We start from the raw sequence: 22519 nt of genomic DNA, 5'->3' as shown, positions 1-22519 counted from the left end.
TTCAATGTACAAATAGTTTGGCAAGCTGCTGACAAGCAATTATAGATTCAATAATTTAGGGATTATACTGATTAACTATTGGATTAAGACTTTGAAAGAGAGTATTTAATCAATAATTCAAATAAATAAATCAGAGAACTTGATAAAATCGAACTTAGCATCTTTGTTAAAGGTTAAATAATAAAAAATAAATGATAAATGGAATGATCCACAGCAATACATTATCTAAGACCACTAGCACAAAGAAAGGCACCTCTTCTTAGTGATAGCTACGACTTAATTAAATGATAAAAAGGGGTAGACAGGTCGTGACGGAAGATTGTTTCATATGTGAATTTTATGAAGTATGGTCAAATGGCACTAGATTTAATAGTAGTAAATACAGTATTTTCTCAAAAACATTAATTTCTTCTCTTAGAGCTAGTTGATCATTTTCATTTTCTTTTATAACTTCTGGATCACTTCAAAATCAGATAATTCTTGACGTATCTTCTGTAATGCCTGCACCTTGGCCTTTTATCCGGACTGTCATCAATGCAGGTACTACTGTAGTAAAAAAAGGATGGTCCAAAAGACTGATAGGTCTCTCTAGCAAGTTTTAAAGCGGGAAAAGGATCTTTATAAATCCAGGGTATATCTTCTCAATTATCATTATTTAACAAATATTATTTGTTAAGTATATGATACAGTGCTGGATCGTCAACCTTATTGCTCTAAAAGTAAACCAAGGCATTATGGAATATTTTTTTCATAAATTTTGATATCCATTGAGCATGAAAATATAATCAGTAAAAAGTGCGGAAGATGGCCAATTGTTAAAGCCGCCACTTCAGACTCTTCTCTGCTGATATTACTAATGCAGTTCTTCAATATAATTTCTACGGTGAATCTTTGGAAAAAAGCACTGCTTTTGACACAACTAGACGTTTTGGGACTGCTATTTTTCTTTAAGGAATTGATGTGACCGTCGGACAGACAATAAAAAAAAAGCACCCAAAATGATCCGTGGCTTTTTTTATACAAAAAGCTTTTGTGAATTAACATTTAAAATGGTAGGATCAAATTAAATCTGCTTCAACACACACACGGGCACGTTCTTATATTTTTATAGGGAAACAGAAGAATTACCTTGAAGACGATCAAGAACAGAGAAGCCATTCACCCATATTCTCGTAAGGCACAACAGATCTCTCGAGTTTATCAACGCAAGGACAAATTGGCCAAAAAAGAGATTCAGAAAGCAAATAATCCTATAGGTAAAAAACAAGCGGGTAGAGTGTTTAAGATTTGCGTATGAGAATTGACAGATATTTTATAAAAAAAAAGGTGAAAGATGGATTTGGTTTAGATATGCATTCGAAGAAGATAACACTGTAGCAACCAAAGCCGAGATGCATGAATTAATTGAAGCTTATCTTGTGCGTCATGATGATGAAATTGCAGAATTAGAGCAAGAGAGATATAAGGGACACAAAAAACCGAAAGGGCCTCGTCAGGATCAATTAGAAGCTTTGAGGATTAGTGAGTCCAACGAATACATATCCGGCATGGGTAATTAGAGTAGACATTTTGATTGAAAGAAAAAAAATACTAAAATCTTATGATTATTAGAATTACCTGATATGACTAACGGTAAAACATTGAAATTATTAAGAGAATGGGATGGAGATAAAAACAGTATGCCTCGTATGACTACCATCAGATTACAGAAAATCATGCCAGTTGAGAAGAAGATCGATTCAAAGAACGTGAAGGCCGCGAACAGCATGGATTTAATGGAACAATAAACCAAGAATTAATAAAACAAATAGACTTTTTTTTTTATACCACCACACATAAAAGATCCGTATACCCTTAGAAGCAGGATTTTATACCTTATTTATCGCAGCCGAGCCGACAAACCGACCGATTCTTATCTGAAGCATATGTCAAAATCAAGGGGGTTGAAATTATGATGGGAATTGCCTACTGCAGAACTTCCGAGAGATTTTTCCGCGAGTTTTTTTTTTTTTTTTTTTTCCTCCTCTCTTAGTACTACAGCATCATTGTCCCCTTTAACTTTTTCTCTTTATTTATTATCTCCTTCTATGAACAAATAGTCCAGAACCTTTTCTTATATTTACAGTGCTAATTCATTTACATAAAATAGATGGTGCACGGACCCTTTTTTTAGGACTATATGATTGTGAGTATTACAACACAATTTAATTCGTTGTATGTGAATAGCATTGACCAAGCAATTGAATTATAAGCTTGTATCTTGAGAAGCAACTTTAAAAAAAAAGAATTTAAGGTTTTATGTAAGACAAAAAAAATAGAGAGAGAGAGAGTCTGGACCACTCACATGAAAATGATAAAAGATACAAAGGAGATCCAGGAGTACCTAAGGTTTTTGTTTAACGGCCCATGTTGTTAGTAGATCGCATCAAATCATGTTCTATTCAACGATCAAACACAAAGAATTCTCTTGTGGGTTTTACCTCCTCCGTAGGAAGGTTTAACAACACTTTATTCAATTGGTGTTACGTTTTAAATTACTCGGGAGTTCTAACACAAGTTTCTACTGAAAAGTCTTTTTTTTCTGCCCCTTTTATTTTCATCTCCCGGTCCTTTTTTATGTTTTTGTACTCATTTAGTAATTCCATTTGTTCATATCACCACCTCCTAACATGTAAACGATGCGAGAGACGCTCCCCCATCCTTAAATAACAGGAACACAAGAAATTATTATAAAAAGCCTTCATCTTTTTCTTATTTGTACTCTCTTTCTTTTCTCCTTTATATACATTTAAATACTTAAATTAATGGATCCATCAATATCAATTCACGACAACTCGTTCCAACCACCACTTCCATTGACCAGAGAGAACTTGATGAACTTTCAAGATACAATGGAACAAAAGGAATCTGTTCCAAATGAGATATTACAGAGATATTGTCACGAAATCCATCAATGGAGACAGCCAGTATACCGTGAGCGATGTCAATCCAGTCCCCCACAACCAGATATTGTTGTGGCTTCTCCTCGGGTCCTACCATTTCCGTATCACAACGATTCCATGTTTCTTCCGACAGCCGAACAAATTCAATATCGCCATCTACACTCATCAACAGTAAGTTCATCGACCTCTCGGGCCGATTTGTCAAGCATTCCACCCGAATCTGAATATTTCATTTCCCGACCCCATTCTACCACCACTACAACAAACATCCACAGCAACCACAGCTTATCCTCGTTTCCTTGGGAAAGAAGATCGTTACCGGCTCGACTAGAACACACATTTATTATCTCTAAAAGTAACAACAAGCCTCGCTTCTTGCGTCGTTCTTCCTCTTTTGTCTCCAATTCTACATTAAACAATACTGAAGAAGCAACAAAGAAACCTTGGTTAAAGCGTGTCTTGAAATTCTTTAACAAGAGCACGAGCCGAAAGATGCAAAAAAGGGAGGAAGATGAAAGTATTGATCAAGTCTGGTATTGTCAATACTCTAAAAATCCTTCAACACGTTTTGAGAAATATTATCAACAACAACAGCAAGTAATTTCTGTATCATAAACAATAACAAACACAAAATATACATATAATTCTTTCATTCATTACCTAGCATAATCATCATTTCTTTATCATCACTCATATATGAAACCCTTCCCCTTCTTTTATTTGCACATACATCCCTTTTCTCTCTTAATTGTACAAATATCTTTTTTTTTTTTTTTGAAATATATTATTATTCTATTATTATTGCCAACATGTTTGTTTATTTTTCTAATGGCGTTTATTGACCATTTAGAATTTTATAGTGATTTAAATTTCTAACTTAAAAAGGCTCTTCCATGAGGAAGAAAAAGATCACCAAAAAAAACACGGTTTTACAAGTAAACAACAAATAGAGGCTCATCATCATCGGGTCCTCCGCATTTATCTTTTTTTATGGTAACGGTATTGTCAAGGGCATCCTAGTCCCTTTATAGGTTGGTTTTTTTTGACAGCAAATAATAAAATAAAACGCCCAAAAATACATCAACAACGCCTCGCATCGCCTCGCCTCGCCCCCTCCCTTTCTTGTTATGTCCCAAACGATGACCTTTTTTTCTTAATTATCTATTTGCTTATGTAAACTTATGTCTGTACCACAGTTTTTTTTTCTTTTGGAAACAATGGATTCGGTTCGCGCACACATGGATATCGAGTGATGGCAAACACATCTCATTTTATGTATTTCATTTTAATTGCATCGGTCTTATTAAAACTCAATTACCCGTAATATTTTCTAATTGAAAAAAAAAAAAAAAAACTTTAGACGTATAAACTTTAGCCCTTAAAATCAGTTGCACATAGTCTGTCAATGACATCAGATAGAATAAGAAGAAGTGTGTTTTTTTTGGTCTTGTCAACAAACATAATGGCATTGGCGAAAAAAAACAAGCCGGCTAAAAGCTTTATCTCTATTCATGGGTCCAGATTTTAATTAAAAGATTTCAGCCCTTCCTTTCCCCTTGTTTGTCTCATGCCTTCATAATCTGTATGTCAGTGACCGTATCCTTCAAGCTTAAAATCAGTTAACTCCGTCAAACTCATTTTATTACTGCTGTTTGAAACCGGCTATTGGATCTGCTACCGGCTATAACTCTTTGTCCTTGCAATAACCAACGTGTTAATTAGTAACTCAAATGGAGTTTAATAATAAATAGACATTTAACCTTCTTCATTACAACATGTTATGCACGAAATTAATATCCGCATAATCACCAATCAGTATTAAGTAAAGATTTTTACCAAATAAAACGGAACAAGATTTATCTTTGAATTTTCTGTGGATCTCACTATAAGCACACTACTTTTGTATCATGCGCTCCCAGGATATTATTGATTTTAAATAAGGGTGTGATTACACCTTTGTTAACATCTTAAATACAATACATATTTCTCAGTTAGAATAAAAAACGAAAAACACCTTTAGACTCATAGGAGGCTCAGCGTATTTACTTTATGGGTTATTCACCCTTAGCAGAAACTTTAGATAGGTATTTTCAGAACAAAGATCCAGGTGCAACTACTAGTTTACAAAAATAGGAATCCAGATGACTCTAGCGCTTGAAAATGCTTACACAACACAAACAAAAAGCACTGAAGAGCGTTGCTGTGTAATTTGAGCTCAAACTTTACACTGATACCTTGTTTGAATAGCTGATCGAAAAAGATGGGTTCATAATCTGCGTTTTTCAAAAGGTTAAGAAAATTTTTATAGTATATAGCCCGCAGCAATTCATTTATGATACGGTTGGCAAGTAGTGCACAAAGAATTAACCAACTATTACAAGTTACCGACGACTGTTAAATATACATTTGAAATTATAGTGTCAAAATAAAAAAGAAAATGTGGAATGTTGGACGCGAAATTGCGAATTATAGTGTTACAAAAAACAACTTTCATACATATTGAGCAATCCAAGCACGGGAGAAGAGCTTACCAAAGTTAATACTGTAAAAGACGTACTCGCTTAAATTTCAGGAACTGAGAATTCTATTGAAGCAAAATCAAGTTACTCCTACCATTACTCACACTGGACTTAATGCGGATGAGCTCGCCAGGAACCACCTATTCTTACTCGTACGTCTAGGTAAAATTTTCAATCCATTATATCTACCTACGTGAGGTTTTAGGCTTTGTGATCCTTGATTTGTTTATATTAATGATTATATTGCTGAATCACTAGCAAAAACATTTCATGTGTAACATAACATGTATTCTAGGGATGATTTCATTTATTTAGATCTGTCAATATTATTACGTTTATACTAATTTAAAACTATTCCTTCTTATAAATAAGCCCGCCCACTTCTTTATCCGAGTAAAAAAAAATGGTAAGTTTTAAAAGGTTAACTATAATAGACCCCTTTTTCTTAGATAAATAATAAAATTTTGTGAAAAAGTGATGAAAGCGCATATCTATATCCGTAAAAAGATGTGTTCTGAATATTGAGGGATATAATTATTCTATTTTCCGGTTAGTTGTCACTATATATAGAACGCCCAAGATATGTTTGAAGCTTTAATCAGATCATAAAAACAGCTATTACTATACTGAAACTGCTCCACAAACAATAACATTGGAAAGAGCGTTAGCTTTGGTCTTTAGTTATTTAATACATTACGCCTTTAACGCTGAAACGTCAACTTCACTTTCAGCAAAATAATAATGATATTCATTCCCAAATTAGAGTACAGTATACTAAGCTTTTAAAAGGTCATAAACACTGGAGTGAAATAGTGTAGCAATACTATGTTAGATAGAATATCCGCAAAAATAGCATGGACTACATACACTACTCAGCGATAAAAAGCAAAAAAGTATTTCCCTGACGGGGAATTGAACCCCGGCCGCGTCGGTGAGAGCGACGAATCCTAGCCACTAGACCATCAAGGATGTTATATTAATTAAAAATTTAAAGAATATTTATTCTAACGTAAAATAACCTGTCACGTGATAATCACGTGACTGAAAATATTGTTTAGTGCACGCAACATATATATTGTAATTAAAAAACCGACGAGGACCAGCAGGTTTGGCGGAGTGGTTAACGCGATACGTTCAGGTCGTATTCACGCAAGTGGCGCGAGTTCGAATCTCGCAGCCTGCAACAATCTATTTTTACATTTTGTGGATTATTTAAGGGGTTGTGGTGCATGTAGCGTTTTTAGCTGGTCCATATAGTAAGAACGTATCAAGATGAAGTAATAGCATTACCCGCTATGATCGTTGTCTAAAGTGTTTTAATATAAACTGTTACGTGATATGTCGAGTAGTATATTGTATTGCTCGACCTGTTTATAAATTAGATACGATTCCTCGTTTAATAAATCTAACTATTTATCTCTCACAAATCGATTTTTCTAATGATTTACGATTGGTGATATAAAAGTATTTGTTTATTTTAAGGGCAGTTAGAATCTCGTTACAATATCATGCATATTGGTAGACGTTACAAAAATCAACTGACATTCATTGAGGTGATATTTACCAGGAAGAAGGACGGAAACCAATTAAATAAAATTTAGACCAACTACATAATAATTGAAGTATTATATTGAGGTGATGTTACACCACCTTTTTCTTCTTCTGTTGGTCCCTTTTGACCTCAGATGTCTTAATTTTTTTGACTGCTTTTTGGTGCTTTTCGTATAAAAGGACCATAAAATTATTTAATAAAATCTTTAGTTTGTTCTTTACTATAATCTGATTTAGTCTTATTCATATAAGCCTGGTTTCATTATAAATATATATAACTACTATAATTGTACGAAAGCCCTTCTTATAAATCAGCACTGAATAGTCTTAACAGTTGTATTTTACTATACTCCTTCGAAGACACAGATAACTGATTCGTCGTAGCATTTCCCTCTTATATCTTTATATCTTATTTTATCTTAGTTGACAACTTATAGTCTGGTGCTCACTTTTTAAGAACTTTTATCTTACTCTTTTTCTTTATTTCACGTTACCGCTTTTACACTTAAACAAGCCAGTAACAGTGAATAAAGGATCGTACCCTTCCCACTGTTTTTTATCCTACCAACTACCCGGTGGAGTCACATTGCTGTCAGACATGGTAAACTTGACACATTTGGTTTGCTTTACTCGTTTAAGTGTTACAAACTCATCTGACAAAGCTTACATATATTGACAATAAAAGTTACAACAAGAGAATTTATTCTCTCGTACCACATGACAGTTGTAAGGGAGTACTTTGTAACACTCAATTATGTCTGTTGTCATAAAAATAAAAAACTTGATCTAGCTATTGTGAAACGTTTATGGGTTTTGCGTAAATGTTAGCCTATTAATGGTTAAATTGTGTCCAGATTTTTTAATTAGTTTTATTTCAATGTATAGTAAAAAGAGCATATAAGTATTAATGTGTGTAATAAAGAAATGATTGGCAATATCAAAAAGTCGTTCGCAATTTAGTTGTTATAGGCAGGGGGAGGACCCCATTCGGGTAGGAGATTGGGAGGGGTAGGTATAATCGCCATTTTGTTTTTCTTTGTATTATGATGTTTACCAGAAGCAGCAAACGCTTTGTTTTTATCGAGAGCGAGTTTCTTCTTTGACTCGCAAGGACAAAGTACCTTGGAACCCCAATTTGAAACAGACGTAATAGGCTCTCTTTGCTCCCAAAAAGTACCAGTAGACCAATCATTCACAATAAAACCATCACCAGGTTCATAGCTGGGAGGAGGAGGCAATATTGTTTGACCAGCGTCATCTACAGAAACAACCCGGCAATCGAGCATACGAGAGGGCGAATCTAATCTTAGTTCAAATTCTTTACCATTACATTCAATAGCAACAACTAATTGTAACCAGTGACTAATATTGATACTGTCGTACTCCATACTAGGATTTAGGAGACTTGTGCAGTCAGGAATGGGCATAACAAAACGACCACCAAAGTATTCTCCTACTCGGACGGATTGGTCCAATTCTTTCAAATTTAGTATATCGTGAAGATCATTATTTTTACTTGCTGTTAGTGCTACTGAAGATGAACCTATATTGTTATTTTCTTGTACGTCTTCTTCATTATCTAGATAAACAGTTGGTTTGTTATCTGGATGATTTCCCAAGAAGAACTTATTGTCTACATGGCCGAGCGGAGGAGGATCAAAGTGTGCCAAGAACTGACTACTAGAGGAACGTTCTCGAATATATTTGTCACCGGGCTTACTGATTTGCCGAACAATATTTTTCTTATCTTGCACCATTTCACCTTCGTCGTTTTCTACTTCATATCCAAAGGCCCACTTCATGACCATCTTAGCACCTTCGTTGTACGTTTTAGTTTGATATTCTGACGCGGTACTGTAGGCATGATCAGAAGGAATCTGGAGAGTGTATTTACGGTTTTCAGAAACTTTCAAGAGGACAGACTTGATACGCGCGTCTGCAAAAGTTGGTTCAATCATTAATTCGATACCAATACTAGTACCAATAGCAATAGCAGTACGATCGACACCAAGTTTATACCGAACACCTTGTGTTTCTTCGAGCATATGTATTGGTTGGTTAAAGTTACCACTAGTCCTACCAGATAGCGAAAAGGCCAATTGATCATGCTGTTCATCTAAGCTTCCTTGGTAAGCGTCAAGACCACGGCGGTTCCAAGGCAATTGATTGACCTCTCCTACTGGTTCAGTTGGTGCCTCTATACCATTCGAAGTTGGGACTTCAACAGAAGACCGGTTATCATCTTCAATTTGGGTAATGACAGCAGATAATGATGGGGTAGAGTCATGAGCATCTGACGTAGGTAAACCATGGGAAACAACAGACTCCATAGCACGAATAATTCGAATGGGTGAGGTAGCAACATATTTTTTTTTGGAACTATTGCGAAGGGCCCATTCAATCCAATTATTTGTATTCGTTGCTTCTAATTGTTTAGCTTTTGAAAGCCTCAAAGTGGCAGTGAGCTGATAGAAAATTTCAAGCCGATCGGGGATATATACTGATGTTGGCAGTGTTGAGGGGATTGGAAACTCGAAAGGAAATCGTTGTACACCGGAAGGCATGAAACCTTTAGAGTTTGGGGGAAGTAAGGATAGTTCAGTCACTTGCAGCTTAGTTTCTATAGGCGAGCCTGCTTTGTCTTTATTTACAAGTTCTGTGTATTTACAAATGAGTGACAAGTGAGAAATAAAAAATCTGATGTCTTACCGGCCCATGTTTGATATCTTTGGATGCCTTCAAAAAGTAACTCAATAGGCCCTTGGATCGGTGTGTCTTTTGTAAAGTTAACGATAACTTCGCCGCGAACCATAACAGAGCCCGATGTTTCTTCTACGTAAAGCTGTGCTTCGTCCAGGATAACACGCATATCATTTTTTTTGTTCATAATAGGGTTTCTTTGATGTGAAAAGGAGGAAAAAGTTTAGTTTGTATTTTTTTTTTTAGCTTTCAATTTTCATTTGACTCACAATTTATACATATTTCTAAGCTAATCATGGGACGTATCTCGTCAAAAAAAAAAAAAAAAAAAAACATTCTTACTCCGTTTTTACGCACGATGAAAGAAATTAGCTTTTAGATAGTAATTTAGTATTAAAAGAAGGTGCTTACCATGTCTTTTTAATGCGTATAACATTTTGCGTCTACTGATTGTGATGGTCAATTCAGCGCTACAACATAGCTTTCTAGAACAAGTTGATAGCCAATAATTGCTCATAGATCTTGATCCGAAAATACGGATTTAGCAGAGACTTGCATCTTCCATAAAGTCATATGACTTATAAAAAGAACTTTGAAGGCAAGATTCTGGGGCAAAACCTCGCTGGTCATGAAAGTACAAAAATGATTTTACTTCCTTGGAAGTGTTCCCAAGTTACACCATAATTTTATTGGCCCCTTCGATACGTCATAACGGATTTTCGTTTTCAGTTAAAAGTACGCATTTTGTTACTTGTTTTTTTAGCATTTATTGCCTAACTGGCAATATTTTCCAAAAGCGCTTGGTAGACATCAGTCGATAATACAACTAGCTACAAATTATATATTCAGAAACATCAAAATATACGTGTTTGTCATACTATCTGATGGTGTTACCTAGTTGCCTAGATAATTCTGTGACCAGTTCCTTATCATCATGTTGCCAGATTATTAATAACTTCCACGGCAGAATTGTGATTGTTTATTTTATAGCGACATCCAGATGGCAATTTTCCAAATCATATTAACATGATTGGTCTAATTTATCAGATTGTAGCACATCTGATCTAATCAGCCACTACAATAGTTCATACAGCATCACTGTTCCCCGGATACCTAAAGCAGTTACATCTATACGTGTTGGGCAAATTTGCTTCTGATATACTTGCTTTATCTTTCCGAGGAAAATTTTTGCACCACTAATTATTAATGCCTGTAATTTCAAACATATCAAACATAAATACATACATAATGGTCAAGCACTTATCGTACACACCAAGTTCGACACGTAACTGAGTAATGAGGTAATACTTTAAGCCGTACTATAATTTAAACATACGAGCATATCAAGTCTTAATTTAATACTGTCTTTTTACTTCCATGGATTGCAAACGGAAATTCCAGATGTTTAGTATCTTATGTATAAGCACATGTTTTCTAATGAAACACACGAGCTGAGATGATACGATCTAGAACAGCAGATCTTATTTGAGAAAGATTAAGAGGCATTTACCCTCCAGTTTGTAATAAGATATCCACAATTTCTCCCAGGCCAAAATCATTAATCAATTTTAAACAGTTGTTGTAGCAATACAATAAAACCAAAGCTTTTATTTTATTTTCGTTATTAATGAACTCGATCGGATGGCATAAATCCGCAATAGCACTTCCCGTTACGACAGACACCTAACATGATATCACTAAAAGGTTGAGTGTAACAAATATTGTCGCAGTCAGCTTGTCTTTTGCAGGCAAAATCACATCCTCTCTTAGATAGTTTTTGTATGTGTTCAGGCCTTGAATCCTTATTGGCTGCAGTCAATGTTGTAAGAAAAGATAGCAGGGCAATCAGAAGTAGCTGTAAGTTATGCATTTAAGTGTTGTATACAATAGGTTGTTGCGAAGACAATCTAGTGCAAGATTTTACTCTACTTTTATATGAAATTCTTGACAAAGGGACAAAATTAAAGGGGCGGGAAAAAACAACATTACATATAGACTTATTAAAAAAAAATCTTGAGCTGTTGAGATGAAAAAACAGTTACAAAATCCTGACAAGTGATTGTTTGTACTAGCCTATCATTCATCAATGTTTTAAAAAAGTATAATTTGGTAAGATCGTATGTAGTCAAAATGCTGTTGGTATCTATCAAGTTTATTATTTATAAGGAGCTAGTGCTATAATCTATAGGAGGTATTAATTTTCAGAGTAACATGGTGGGGGTCCCCATTCAGGTAAAACGTTAGGGGGACAATCTTTATATGTACCATTATTTGGTGACTTTATACTCTCTCCGTTGCTACCCAGATTATTTTTATCTTTAATAGATTTCAGCTTCTTAAACTGACAAGGACATGGCATACAGGACCCCCATCCAGACACGTTGGTTATAGCTTCACGTTGTTGCCAGAAAGTACTAGCGGACCAAATATTTTCTTGATAAAGGTGACCATCTCCAGGTTTATAGCTAGGTGGAGGTGGTAAAATTGTTTGGCATTCATCATCGACAGATACTACACGACAGTCTAAAAAACGAGCAGGAGTTTCCAATATCAGATCGAATACCTTTCCGTTGCATTCAATTGTTACTATTAGATGAACCCAATGGCTGATAGTGATTGATTCATGTTCCATGCTGGGTCGTAATAAATTCGAACAGTCTGGAGCCGGCATAACGAAGCGCCCACTAAAGTACTCCCCAATATTAACTTCCTGATTCAGTTCCTTTAAATTTAAAAAATCACATGTTTCCGAGACAGGTTTAGGGATACTGCTCTCATGTGCACCATTTTCCAAATCCAGCATCATTTCAGGCTTTTTGTTGAGATCACTGAATGATTTCTCTTTGGTACTTCCAATTTGAGGAGGATCCGAGTAGACTAAAGATTGGTCATTTGAGCAGCGCTGATAGATATATTTGTCTTTTGGTTGACTCGTCTGATGAGATTTATTCTTGTCATCTAAATTCCCTTCTATTTGATCAGTTTTCAGCGGATAGCCATATGCCCACTTCAATAACATTCTCACACATTCTGAAGTTTTCTTGGTTTCATACGGCAAACCATAGTTACTACGCTTTTTTGGGATTTTCATAACATATTTTCGGCTTTCAGAAACTTTTAACACAGCAGATTTAATAGTAGCTTTGGCTAAAGTAGGCTCGATCATCAATTCAACACCAATACGTGTGCCTATAGCAATAGCGGTACGGTCAATACTGAGCTTGTATCGGATCCCTTGCACACTATCCAGCATTGAAGCATGCTGGTCCAAATTCCCGCTAGTTCGATCAGATAAGGAATGCACCAGCTGATCATGTATTTCGTCCAATGTACCTTGATTTTGATTTAGTGCGCCGTATATCCATGGTGACTGGGGTGGATCTTCAATCATCGGATCACGCGTGTTTAAATGAGCGGGAAAGCTTACATCACTTGATTGGTTGTCATTGGTTGTGGTTAGACTATTAGAGGTAACTGATTTTATGGAACGGACAATTCGTATAGGTGTGCAGGTAACATAGTCTTTTTTGATGCTATTACGGTATACCCAATCAATTAAATTTAGATTATTCTTAAAATCATGGTCTTCTGAAGTTTTAGAACGACGAATTGTTGCACTGATCTGATAGAAGATTTCGATACGTCCAGGAATATAAACAGTAGTCGGCAGTGTTGATGGAATGGGAAATTCAAAAGGAAATCGTTGAATACCTGAAGGCATAATACCTTTGGAGTTAGGAGGAGGCAGAGACAGTTTGATCACCCGAAGTTTGGTTTCAGTGGGTGGACACAATAAGCTACCCGCCATTAATTCTATTACAAATATTTTTGTCAACGCCTTGTAATAAAAATCAATAAAAATATAACTTACCTGGCCAGATTTCGAATCTCTGAATACCTTCGAAGAGCAACTCGATAGGTCCCTGGATAGGTGTATCCTTAAGAAAATGAACGATGACTTCACCACGGATCATAACTGAACCCAAAGATTCCTCCATATAGATTCGAGGTTCATCTAGCACCACACGCAAAACGTCATTTTTGGATTGTTTAGTTCTAATGCTGGAGTCGTGCATTGGTTGTGAGGATACGTTGAAAGAAAAATTAAAAAGGGTTATAACACAGATCGGCTCACATAATCTGACAACAAGCTTTATATAATCCAGTCAGAAAACCGTCCCGTCCCATGCTGAGTAATAACAACCAAAGCGTCAGATTTTTCAAGAATGAGATAAATTGCGATCACTGAACTGATGTGAAGAAAATGTTTGTATTTGTGTCACACACCGTCACTACTCCTTCCAAAAAAATGTCAAGTCATGCGTAAATTCGGCGCATCTGTCTATTTGTGTTTTTGCTGCGCTATTTTTGAAAACTATCTTTTGTTGTAAAAGTTAATCTTAGATCATTGGGATCTAACGCTTTAGTAGTCGTGCTCAATAGGCATATTATATGTAACATCAGCACACTTCCGCCGTAAATGTGTTTATACTGCGACAACTCACTAAAACGCACATAAATATACAGACTCAAACAACGTACTGCCCATATCGTTACATTTAAATTTTTTTTACTCTATTGCTCGTATTTATAATTTATTATGCTTATACTTCAACAAGCTGATCGACAACTATTGACTTTATTATAGTCCCTATAGCAGCGACAGTATACCCACTTTAAAGTCAACTTTCTTTGAAAAAGCAAGCTCCAAGCCAATCACGGTTTTGATGTCGGTAATCGAATGGCGACTGGGAACATTTCGTGTTATATATGAACATAGATGACTCACGTTTCGGATTTTTGTTTGACCATGAACATGTAAATTTTGCATAAAAATAAAAATTTAAACAATCGAACGTTACACACTCACAATGAATTATATATTGTATGAGTCACAGTTGCAAGATATTTAAACATGTCTGATTGCAATAGCAGCAATTTCGACGAACACAGCTGTCTGTATGTACGTTTAGGCACTAAAAATTATATACCGAATTCGATCAAATTTACCTTATCAGGTTTTAATACTGGATTTGTGCTAAGTATTCTCACTCCATGGGTGTATCCTTCTTTCTGATGTTTTAGGAACACACAACCGGAATTTGTATTTACCCCGCCTTTGTTAAAGACCACGAATATGAGTCAGGTACAAGCAACTCGAACCTAGGAACAAGATATACATCTACACTCATTTCTTCAAGGCTTGCAAACACTTGCCATTGTTTTTTTGTTTAAAATAAGGATCAAAATCCCGATAAATTAAATATGGCTACATTTGTGACAGATTTTTGATTACTTTGCATTGGTTATGTGAGCCATACCAGAACTATCCATAAAGGTGAATCGATGATAAAAACCAGCGTTTATTACTGAAGTTATTAAATGAAGTGATGTGATTTTTTTTTAAAAAAGCGACCGATTATCGCTTTTCTTAGGGACAGCCATTTTTTCCTTAGGGACAACCAAAGTACACGTAGTCACAATGTGCGATCTGTGATTTGGCTATCCTTTAGACTTGGACACTAGAGAATATAATCAAAAACAATACGGTAATTACAAATAAATAAGTATTGAATAATTTGTACCTGGTTTGACAATTCTACCATTACTCCTTCGCCTTTAACCTATCTTGATCTTACGCAGAAATATTAAGGTAAAGTAAAAACGAGAAGCTGAAGGTAAGTTATAACACACATATACTGGTTTACACTATGTTGGTTGTGATAAACTTGTATCTATTTCAAGTTATTAAGTTGTATTGACCTCTTGGTGTCTATTAAAGTATCATAATCCCAACATCACGACTAAGCGCACCCTGACTGCCCCTGAGAAAATTTGGCTGTTCCCAAGAGACCCGATCAATTATTGCTATAAGACACAAGCCAGTTTAAATTGTTTATAAACTCTTCCCGTCCTTTTTGTCTTGTCTGTTTGTTTATAAACAACCTGACAAGAATCAGCTGGATAAATAGCTTTTCGCCCTTCATCCAGATTATATCATCAGTAAGAAGTTGTGCTCTACCTTGGAGAAATAATCATAGTTTACCTAAAAAAAAAGTCAATGACAACAATATTTGCTCAGGTACAGAAAAAGCGCCCTTATTTTATCAAGGTCACGTTTCGATTGTCGACGATGAAATCAATTTGGGAGGTGCCATCATCAAAGGGGCCGTAGTATGCATTTCGACAGGTTCATTCAAAGTATCCTTATATGAATCCTAATTATTAAGTAAGATAAGGTTTCATTTAATGAGAATACAGAAAAAAAAAAGCTATTTTATAGTTATCTTCTAAATATAAAAAACGAGAATAAATTAATTAAAAAAACCAAATACAAAATGTAGAAAATTGTAAATTTTTGCAAAATTTTTGTGGGCTAAATAGAACGAATAATAGCACATTGAGCAATATAAATAGCTGTTTTCCCTATATGATAATAATAACTGGGGTATCTAAATGGATTCTCATGATTTAATAATCGTATATTTTATAAAGAAATTCGTTTTTTTTGAAACAGTGATCGCCCTATTGCAACTCGATGAAACCCAGTTAAGCAGCTTTCTATTTATATCTTATATAAAGGAGTTGGTCTGAATGCAACATCCTTGAAAAGAAAATACCTACTCACTTGATTCTAATCATCCGCTATTCAACACATTTTTTTGCCTTCCCGCGTGTCCAGCCATTGTACATATAAACTCACTCCAATCTGGGAGACAACACATCGCGCCACAGCAATGAACGAATTGTTATCTAGATCGCTGTTCGGTAACACAACCCTCCATTCCATGCACGAACAAATTCCTCGGCTTGATGGAATAATGACTGTGTTTTTACAAGCGTTTACATTTAGAGGGAGAGTATTTACAAAAAATTTATTAGGGAAGATTTTTTTTTTTTTGGGGGGGGGGGTTATGAATACAAATAAGAATAAAAGATGTTATGAAAATGGAGATGATATATATGCATGACTACCAGACCCTCGTCTTAGCGATATTGGACGTATGGAGGATGCCATGCTAAAACTACTTATCGAATGCCGCCTCGAATGGTCCTCCTCATGTTGTGGATCGAGCGTTCTTCCATTCGCGGGTAAAGCATACAAGGGTGGTGCACTCGGGGCAGCAGATGGAGTGTACGCTGGTGGTGGCGGCAAATCGGGCGGAAATTCTGCTTGATTTTGTAGTGATACTCTTTGGATTGGTCGTAATAATGATGGTGATGATGGTATATTTTTTACGCCCCGAGGAGATATATCTGATTCATGTGGAGGCATGGATGCAATGGGTGATACCACATCAGCCGGTTGATCCTCAAATGGATTTTCATAATTAGGCGAGTCAAGTTCCTTGGCAGTGGGTGCCGAAGGTAATGTGGCGGATGTGGTTTGCGAAAGCATGGACAGTGTCTGGTTTTGCCTACCATTATACTGAGGAGTATTAGAATTCAATGGTGGTTCGGACGGTGACATGTTAAACCCGTTTTGGGACGAGGAATTATTTTTGTAATACGGTAGTGTATGAGAAGGATCCTGAAAGGGATCTTGGCTGAAATCAATGATGGTCATCTCTCCGTCCTCTGATCGTATGCTGGAAGTTCGGCAATGGGCTAGAGGAGGTGGTTTTGGTGAAGAATCTGAAGAAGACAATGTGTCATGAGCACCTTCCAAGTCTAATGTTTGCTTTCTCTTTCTTTTGCGACTTCTCATTCGTGTGAAGATAAAAGCTCCTGCAATAAGGGCAATGCCAGCAATGCCACCTACAATAGATAATGCTAACACTAAGCGGTGGTAGGCATCTCTGCCTTTTATTAACTTGTCAACAAAGGCAGTTTCTGAGGGCGAAGGTTTATTATTATTGTCAGTCGTTACTGGGTCCGTCTCTCCACTGCCTTGTTGTTGAGCAGGAGCCACATTTCCAGTGTAAATAGTAGGGGTCTCAGTGGTTACAACAATAATGGTTGTGACAATCGTGCTGCTGGGCGTAGAGTCAGTTCGGGAATGGTCATATTTTCTCTGGCTCTTATCATTGCTGTTGTCACTGCTATTGTTACTGTTGTTGTTGTTACTGTTGTTGTTTTTACTGTTGTTGTTGTTACTGTTGTTACTGTTACTGTTGTTATTGTTACTGTTGTTGTTATTGCTGTTGTGGTCACTGTTTTTGTTGCTGCTACTATTGTAGTCGTCATTGTTATTACTGTGTTCAGAAGAGTTTTTATCATTTTTTCCATCATTTCTGCTTTTCTCTCTTTCTCTTTCTCTTTCTTCTCTCGCTTTCTTCCCTTCCTGCTCCTCCTTTTGACGTTCGTCTCTACTAAATTTGATGTGTCCCATAACCCATTCTGCTACGGTCTTTTCCTCAATTTGTTTTTTAGTGGTCGTGGTGGGATTTTCAACATGCGTACTTGTTTGAGCCGATACTACTGTTGATTGCTCTAAACAATGGATGTTGTTGCATAAAAATAAACAGCCGATTATTAATAGTAAAACTTTCAGGTGATTTACTGCTGTCATATTTCTTTACGACTCGAAAAGTACTGTTTGTCAATGTCTGTTTTATATTATGTAATTACAAAGGTAGAAAAAGAGGTAAAAAAAAAAAAAAAGAAAATTTAATATTTTTAGTAGCTGACTTGAAATTGTTTTGGAGCTAAGAATTAAATGTGGTATCAACCAATGATCCATAATCAAAAGCGGGGATAAGTTTTTCATGATTGTTACGAATTGTATTTATTAAAGTAATACTTTGTACCTTTGTACCTACATTGTGTGTAATCGCAATTATAATAAGGCTAGCAGACCCTACAAACGATGATTGATAATAAGGGAAAGAAGAGATGAACCATGATTCTTTTTTTCTGCACCAATTACAGCGTCATTTCAATTTAAATAGATTATTGGGGGAGCATGCCGCGTGCTGCAACCAGATCCCAATGCGCGTTTTTAATTAACAAATCTTTTTCAAAATAAGCTTTTGCATCGTTTCACCAAATTGACAAAGCCATTACAATAGTCATACTATCCTCCTTGTATAATCCACTAGTTTATTCGATAAGTTTGAGTGATATTCGTGCTAGTCCAGTCATTCACATCACGAAGCGAATGTTCTCAGCTTTCCCAATTGTATTGGTAGCCTCCCATCTCTTCTCGATTGACTCCTTTCATTCTCAATTTCACCCCTTGTTGCTGTATTGATTGCATCATTGTTAAGCCATTATGTTTCAACTATGTAGTGTGTCAATGAGGGACTCAAATCGTCAGGAGCTGTTTAAATATGCATCCCAAAGAAACAGTTAGAATCTAAGATTGATGCAAAATATTTTGTGTGGCGTCCCTCTTTAGGCTTTCATCAGATCACCTTAAATGGTCCATCTGTAGATTTAACAAAAAGTAGTGCAATGATATTTTTTTTTGCTATGGTTCATTCTCCTCCAAAGGAAAATAAATCCTTTCTGCCAGTAACCCTTTGTGGCAGTAATTTCATAAATAAGCAAAACACACCTTTTTTTATCTTTTTAGATACTACTTGATTGTTCTGTCTACGATTTTTAATATAGGTTACATTTAAACATGAGTTACTAAAGACAACGATTTACCAACAAATCATCTTTTTAGAGATATATCTCACTCCTTGTTTCTTTTTAATCTTGAAAAATTTGCAACAGAGACTATCACATGTAGAGATACAAACCATTCTTACCTCCTTTGTTGAAACACAAGACATGCTTGTTCTCGATCCCAAAAAAGGCCACCTGCTATTTAAACACACTCTCACACACTATTCGTGCAACCTATGCTCCCATTGGTTTATTCCACACAATTCCTTTAACCTGTTGTAATCATGAAAAAAGGAGCATCTATTTCCTACAGGAACAAGAAAAAACAAGATGGAGCTGTTGTGTGGGAGAGATGTATTTACAAACAGTAAAAATGGGTAATTAGATCGTAACATGACACGGGACTTGAACTAATTACTTAAACTGCGTTATTTCCCTCGTCTATGTAAGCGTGCACAATAAAGGACTATATACTTTATTTTTGGGTTGCAGTAAATATTTATGTGTGTGGCACGATGTATTTTAGGTAAATGAAGTGCTATGTTGGCAATGCAAAAAAAAAAGAAAAGAAAGTGCCGCCTAACTTTAAAGGGTAAAATAATGTCAGTGCACGCATATGTTAGACAAACACTGCTGGGGCTGTGCATGCATATCCTCAAAGTCCAATCATATATGTAAAAAATAAATTATTTATTCTGAGGAAATAGTCTAAGAAGGTTAAAATATTTATTCGTCATCCTCGTTCTCTTCATCGTTGGCGATGTTGAAGTAACGGAGCTCGAAGGTTTGCTTGTCAGAAGCAATGACACGGAGCCAATCACGGATTTGGTTCTTCTTCAAGAACTTCTTGGTGAGGTACTTGAGGTAACGCTTGGAGAAGGGGATGTTGGTGACAACGGTGATCTTGTTGTCAGCAGAACGAGAGATGGCAACGGCTTCACCGAGGTTGTTGGTACGACCATCAACCTTGATACGATCGTGAAGGTACTTCTCCTACAAGTTAAAAAAAGTTGTTAGCAACCAAATAATTTACAATCACATGTATAGTACGTACGAAGGCAGCGGCATCGAAGATCTTGTCGTTAGCGGGACCGGAACAGTCGATAACGAACTTAGACTTCTTGACAGCAGAGGTGGTAGCCTTGACGGGAGCCATTTTTAAAATATAGAAATGAAAAGAGGGTCTTCACACTGCTTGCGCCTCGGATCCACCTCCATATACTATCAAAAAAATTTTATGGGTGGCTTTTGTGACTTTTTAAATATCCTTTTTTTTTTTTTTGACAGCTGTGATGAATGTGGAACATGGTCTGCGTTTGAATAACAAAAAGGGTTTTATGTAATAGGGTTAAACGGATGTAAAAGTAATGATATGGGATGGAAAATTACCTTTTTCATTTATTCCTCCTTTTTTCTTTTATTTTTTCTTATCCCAAAGAAATAAAATCAGGTTATGAAGGTGTTTTATGCCATTGCTACTTTGGTGGCATCCTTATTACTGCTATGGCAATGTTTGGGCTTATTCGATCAAAACAGTAGATCGTTAATGCATGATATCGTTACCGAGATCTACAAACATTGGACCAAACAAAATGATTCCATTCATGACCGGAAGTATGGTTATTTTCTTCAGCTCACCGACACACATGTAAAAAAAAAAAAAAAAAAAAAAAAAAAAAAAGCTTATTTCAATACAACTTTCGTATTGAAATTTATTTATAGTTGGACGATCATTACAAAGACGGAGCTACTCTGAAATCGGGTTGTCATACATTTCCCAAAAACCACACACACTCAAAGCATCACACTCTTTGTGGTACCATGGGTGTTCCCGGTGTACGCATGGATGCTCCCAGTATCTTGATTGAGCACACACTCGATTGGATTCGCAGAGAGTGGAGAGACAAGTTAGATTTCGTGATCTGGACGGGTGATAATTCAAGGTAAGCTTGGTACTCCGGTGTAAAATGATCTTCCCTTAACACCTTGAAAAGACATGACTGGGATGCATCACATCCACGCAAAGAAACGAAAGTGTTGGAACTAAACCGCAAAGTGACCGAGATGATGACCCAATTATTTTCCTCTACGCCCGAACACCCACGTGGAATCCCTGTGGTCCCGGTGATTGGTAACAATGACGTACAACCTCATAATTTTATTGAATTGAACGATGATGTCTTGTTCTTTTTTGAACGTTTATGGGATCATTGGATTCCTTCAGATCAACGTCAAACTTTCTTAAAAGGTGGTTATTTTGCCGTAGATGTAGCCCCCCAGCTTCGTGTCTTGTCTATCAATACCATGTTCTTCTTGAAAAAGAACCCATTGGCCAAATCATGCAAAAAGAAGAGTTCTGCCGGTCATATTCATATGAAATGGTACAAGAAAGAGCTGCAACGAGCCCGTCGTGATCACGTCAAAATCTATGTCATTGGTCACGTTCCTCCATCACCGAGGGACTTCTTTAAAGGCTGTCTCAGCGAATATATGAGCATCACCGCTAACTTTCCCGATGTAGTCTTTGGTCATTTCTATGGCCATTTAAATATGGACCACTTTCTGCTGTATGACAAGCGTGAAGAAGAATTAAAAGCCTTTTATGAAGAAGAAGAACAGGATGAGGAGGAGGATACCGAGCTAGAACTCCCTTATCTGGAAGACTCCGCTCATCATTTACCCGGTAAAGACAACAAGGTGACAATCCAAAGAAACGTCAAGGAATATGTATCTTGGTTGAAAAATATGTATGACGACATTGATGAATTTGAAAACAAGCATCCGAATCGCCATGGAGATCAAAAGAAGTTTAGTTCTGAGCCAGTGGTCGTTGTTCATATTGCTCCTTCTGTTTTCCCTGTTTATATGCCCACAGTGCGAATTTACCGCTATGAATACAATTCGGGTAAAAAACACCATGCTCCCAAGAAGGAATACGGCACTTTATTGGGTTACGCTCAATATATGGCTAATATTACTGAATACAATGAAGTGGAGGGCCACAAGGACCCAAAACCTCCATTGAATTATCGTTTGGAGTATGATACGAAGAAACTTTATGGCCTTACGGATTTGTCGGTAGATGCTTATATCGAATTCGCTGACGTGCTCACACAACAAAATCCTGCTAGTCAAAAGTTATGGAAAACTTACTGTAAAAACATTTTCGTTCAAACCATGAATAAGGTGTTTGACTGATTACTAATTGGAATACCTTTTACAGCAAGTCATTATAATGATAATAAAAACTCA

The 22519-nt window shown here is 36.2% G+C and overlaps 8 protein-coding genes and 2 non-coding genes across 10 annotated transcripts; 4 read left to right on the top strand and 6 right to left on the bottom strand.

Moving 5' to 3' along the window:
* The first annotated feature begins 1022 nt into the window (after positions 1-1022).
* Positions 1023-2117, top strand: EV154DRAFT_450962 (translation machinery-associated protein 16). The gene is made up of 4 exons (XM_051597230.1): positions 1023-1052; positions 1112-1256; positions 1327-1551; positions 1612-2117. Exons 1-4 carry the CDS (start codon positions 1050-1052, stop codon positions 1785-1787), a joined length of 549 nt encoding a protein of 182 aa, XP_051452815.1. The 5' UTR covers positions 1023-1049; the 3' UTR covers positions 1788-2117.
* A 425-nt stretch (positions 2118-2542) lies between these two features.
* Positions 2543-3718, top strand: EV154DRAFT_524691 (uncharacterized protein). Its single transcript, XM_051603210.1, has one exon. The coding sequence runs from the start codon at positions 2805-2807 to the stop codon at positions 3555-3557; it is 753 nt and encodes a 250-aa protein (XP_051452814.1). The 5' UTR covers positions 2543-2804; the 3' UTR covers positions 3558-3718.
* A 2640-nt stretch (positions 3719-6358) lies between these two features.
* On the bottom strand, positions 6359-6430 carry EV154DRAFT_t114. The gene has a single exon. It is a non-coding gene; the product is annotated as a tRNA-Glu (tRNA).
* A 133-nt stretch (positions 6431-6563) lies between these two features.
* On the top strand, positions 6564-6644 carry EV154DRAFT_t116. The gene has a single exon. It is a non-coding gene; the product is annotated as a tRNA-Leu (tRNA).
* A 1177-nt stretch (positions 6645-7821) lies between these two features.
* EV154DRAFT_555422 (uncharacterized protein) lies at positions 7822-9951 on the bottom strand. Its single transcript, XM_051605274.1, has 2 exons — positions 9722-9951; positions 7822-9668 (listed from the first exon to the last, which is right to left on the bottom strand). The coding sequence occupies exons 1-2, from the start codon at positions 9897-9899 to the stop codon at positions 7969-7971; spliced, it is 1878 nt and encodes a 625-aa protein (XP_051452813.1). The 5' UTR covers positions 9900-9951; the 3' UTR covers positions 7822-7968.
* Positions 9952-11141: 1190 nt separating this feature from the next.
* EV154DRAFT_524689 (uncharacterized protein) lies at positions 11142-11843 on the bottom strand. The gene has a single exon (XM_051603209.1). It carries the CDS (start codon positions 11580-11582, stop codon positions 11337-11339), a length of 246 nt encoding a protein of 81 aa, XP_051452812.1. The 5' UTR covers positions 11583-11843; the 3' UTR covers positions 11142-11336.
* On the bottom strand, positions 11844-14072 carry EV154DRAFT_555420 (uncharacterized protein). The gene is made up of 2 exons (XM_051605273.1): positions 13584-14072; positions 11844-13525 (listed from the first exon to the last, which is right to left on the bottom strand). The coding sequence occupies exons 1-2, from the start codon at positions 13786-13788 to the stop codon at positions 11907-11909; spliced, it is 1824 nt and encodes a 607-aa protein (XP_051452811.1). The 5' UTR covers positions 13789-14072; the 3' UTR covers positions 11844-11906.
* A 2495-nt stretch (positions 14073-16567) lies between these two features.
* Positions 16568-18421, bottom strand: EV154DRAFT_524684 (uncharacterized protein). The gene is made up of 3 exons (XM_051603208.1): positions 18366-18421; positions 17850-18299; positions 16568-17819 (listed from the first exon to the last, which is right to left on the bottom strand). Exons 2-3 carry the CDS (start codon positions 18222-18224, stop codon positions 16653-16655), a joined length of 1542 nt encoding a protein of 513 aa, XP_051452810.1. The 5' UTR covers positions 18225-18299; positions 18366-18421; the 3' UTR covers positions 16568-16652.
* Positions 18422-19775: 1354 nt separating this feature from the next.
* EV154DRAFT_53263 (ribosomal protein L22e) lies at positions 19776-20532 on the bottom strand. The gene is made up of 2 exons (XM_051603927.1): positions 20322-20532; positions 19776-20260 (listed from the first exon to the last, which is right to left on the bottom strand). Exons 1-2 carry the CDS (start codon positions 20421-20423, stop codon positions 19994-19996), a joined length of 369 nt encoding a protein of 122 aa, XP_051452809.1. The 5' UTR covers positions 20424-20532; the 3' UTR covers positions 19776-19993.
* On the top strand, positions 20448-22518 carry EV154DRAFT_471960 (Metallo-dependent phosphatase-like protein). Its single transcript, XM_051597890.1, has 4 exons — positions 20448-20577; positions 20657-20915; positions 20990-21210; positions 21262-22518. Exons 2-4 carry the CDS (start codon positions 20721-20723, stop codon positions 22463-22465), a joined length of 1620 nt encoding a protein of 539 aa, XP_051452808.1. The 5' UTR covers positions 20448-20577; positions 20657-20720; the 3' UTR covers positions 22466-22518.
* Position 22519: the final 1 nt, after the last annotated feature.

Source organism: Mucor mucedo (assembly GCF_025094135.1).
Source record: "Mucor mucedo strain NRRL 3635 chromosome Unknown EV154scaffold_133, whole genome shotgun sequence".
Classification (NCBI taxonomy): Eukaryota; Fungi; Mucoromycota; class Mucoromycetes; order Mucorales; family Mucoraceae; genus Mucor; species Mucor mucedo.
This window is presented reverse-complemented; position numbering and strand designations above follow the sequence as displayed.

Bases quoted from the DNA above. Each gene is read 5' to 3' on its own strand.
- EV154DRAFT_450962 (XM_051597230.1), top strand. The intron at 1,257-1,326 runs GTAAAAAACAAG...ATAAAAAAAAAG, and splicing joins GAAAGCAAATAATCCTATAG to GTGAAAGATGGATTTGGTTT. The intron at 1,552-1,611 runs GTAATTAGAGTA...TATGATTATTAG, and splicing joins CGAATACATATCCGGCATGG to AATTACCTGATATGACTAAC.
- EV154DRAFT_524691 (XM_051603210.1), top strand. From the start codon at position 2,805: ATGGATCCATCAATATCAATTCACGACAACTCGTTCCAACCACCACTT.
- EV154DRAFT_555422 (XM_051605274.1), bottom strand. From the start codon at position 9,899: ATGAACAAAAAAAATGATATGCGTGTTATCCTGGACGAAGCACAGCTT. The intron at 9,669-9,721 runs GTAAGACATCAG...GTAAATACACAG, and splicing joins AAGATATCAAACATGGGCCG to AACTTGTAAATAAAGACAAA.
- EV154DRAFT_524689 (XM_051603209.1), bottom strand. From the start codon at position 11,582: ATGCATAACTTACAGCTACTTCTGATTGCCCTGCTATCTTTTCTTACA.
- EV154DRAFT_555420 (XM_051605273.1), bottom strand. From the start codon at position 13,788: ATGCACGACTCCAGCATTAGAACTAAACAATCCAAAAATGACGTTTTG. The intron at 13,526-13,583 runs GTAAGTTATATT...TATTTGTAATAG, and splicing joins GAGATTCGAAATCTGGCCAG to AATTAATGGCGGGTAGCTTA.
- EV154DRAFT_524684 (XM_051603208.1), bottom strand. From the start codon at position 18,224: ATGACAGCAGTAAATCACCTGAAAGTTTTACTATTAATAATCGGCTGT. The intron at 17,820-17,849 runs AACAACAACAGT...AACAACAGTAAC, and splicing joins ACAGTGACCACAACAGCAAT to AGTAACAACAGTAACAACAA.
- EV154DRAFT_53263 (XM_051603927.1), bottom strand. From the start codon at position 20,423: ATGGCTCCCGTCAAGGCTACCACCTCTGCTGTCAAGAAGTCTAAGTTC. The intron at 20,261-20,321 runs GTACGTACTATA...TTTAACTTGTAG, and splicing joins TCTTCGATGCCGCTGCCTTC to GAGAAGTACCTTCACGATCG.
- EV154DRAFT_471960 (XM_051597890.1), top strand. From the start codon at position 20,721: ATGAAGGTGTTTTATGCCATTGCTACTTTGGTGGCATCCTTATTACTG. The intron at 20,916-20,989 runs GTAAAAAAAAAA...ATTTATTTATAG, and splicing joins TTCAGCTCACCGACACACAT to TTGGACGATCATTACAAAGA. The intron at 21,211-21,261 runs GTAAGCTTGGTA...CACCTTGAAAAG, and splicing joins TGGACGGGTGATAATTCAAG to ACATGACTGGGATGCATCAC.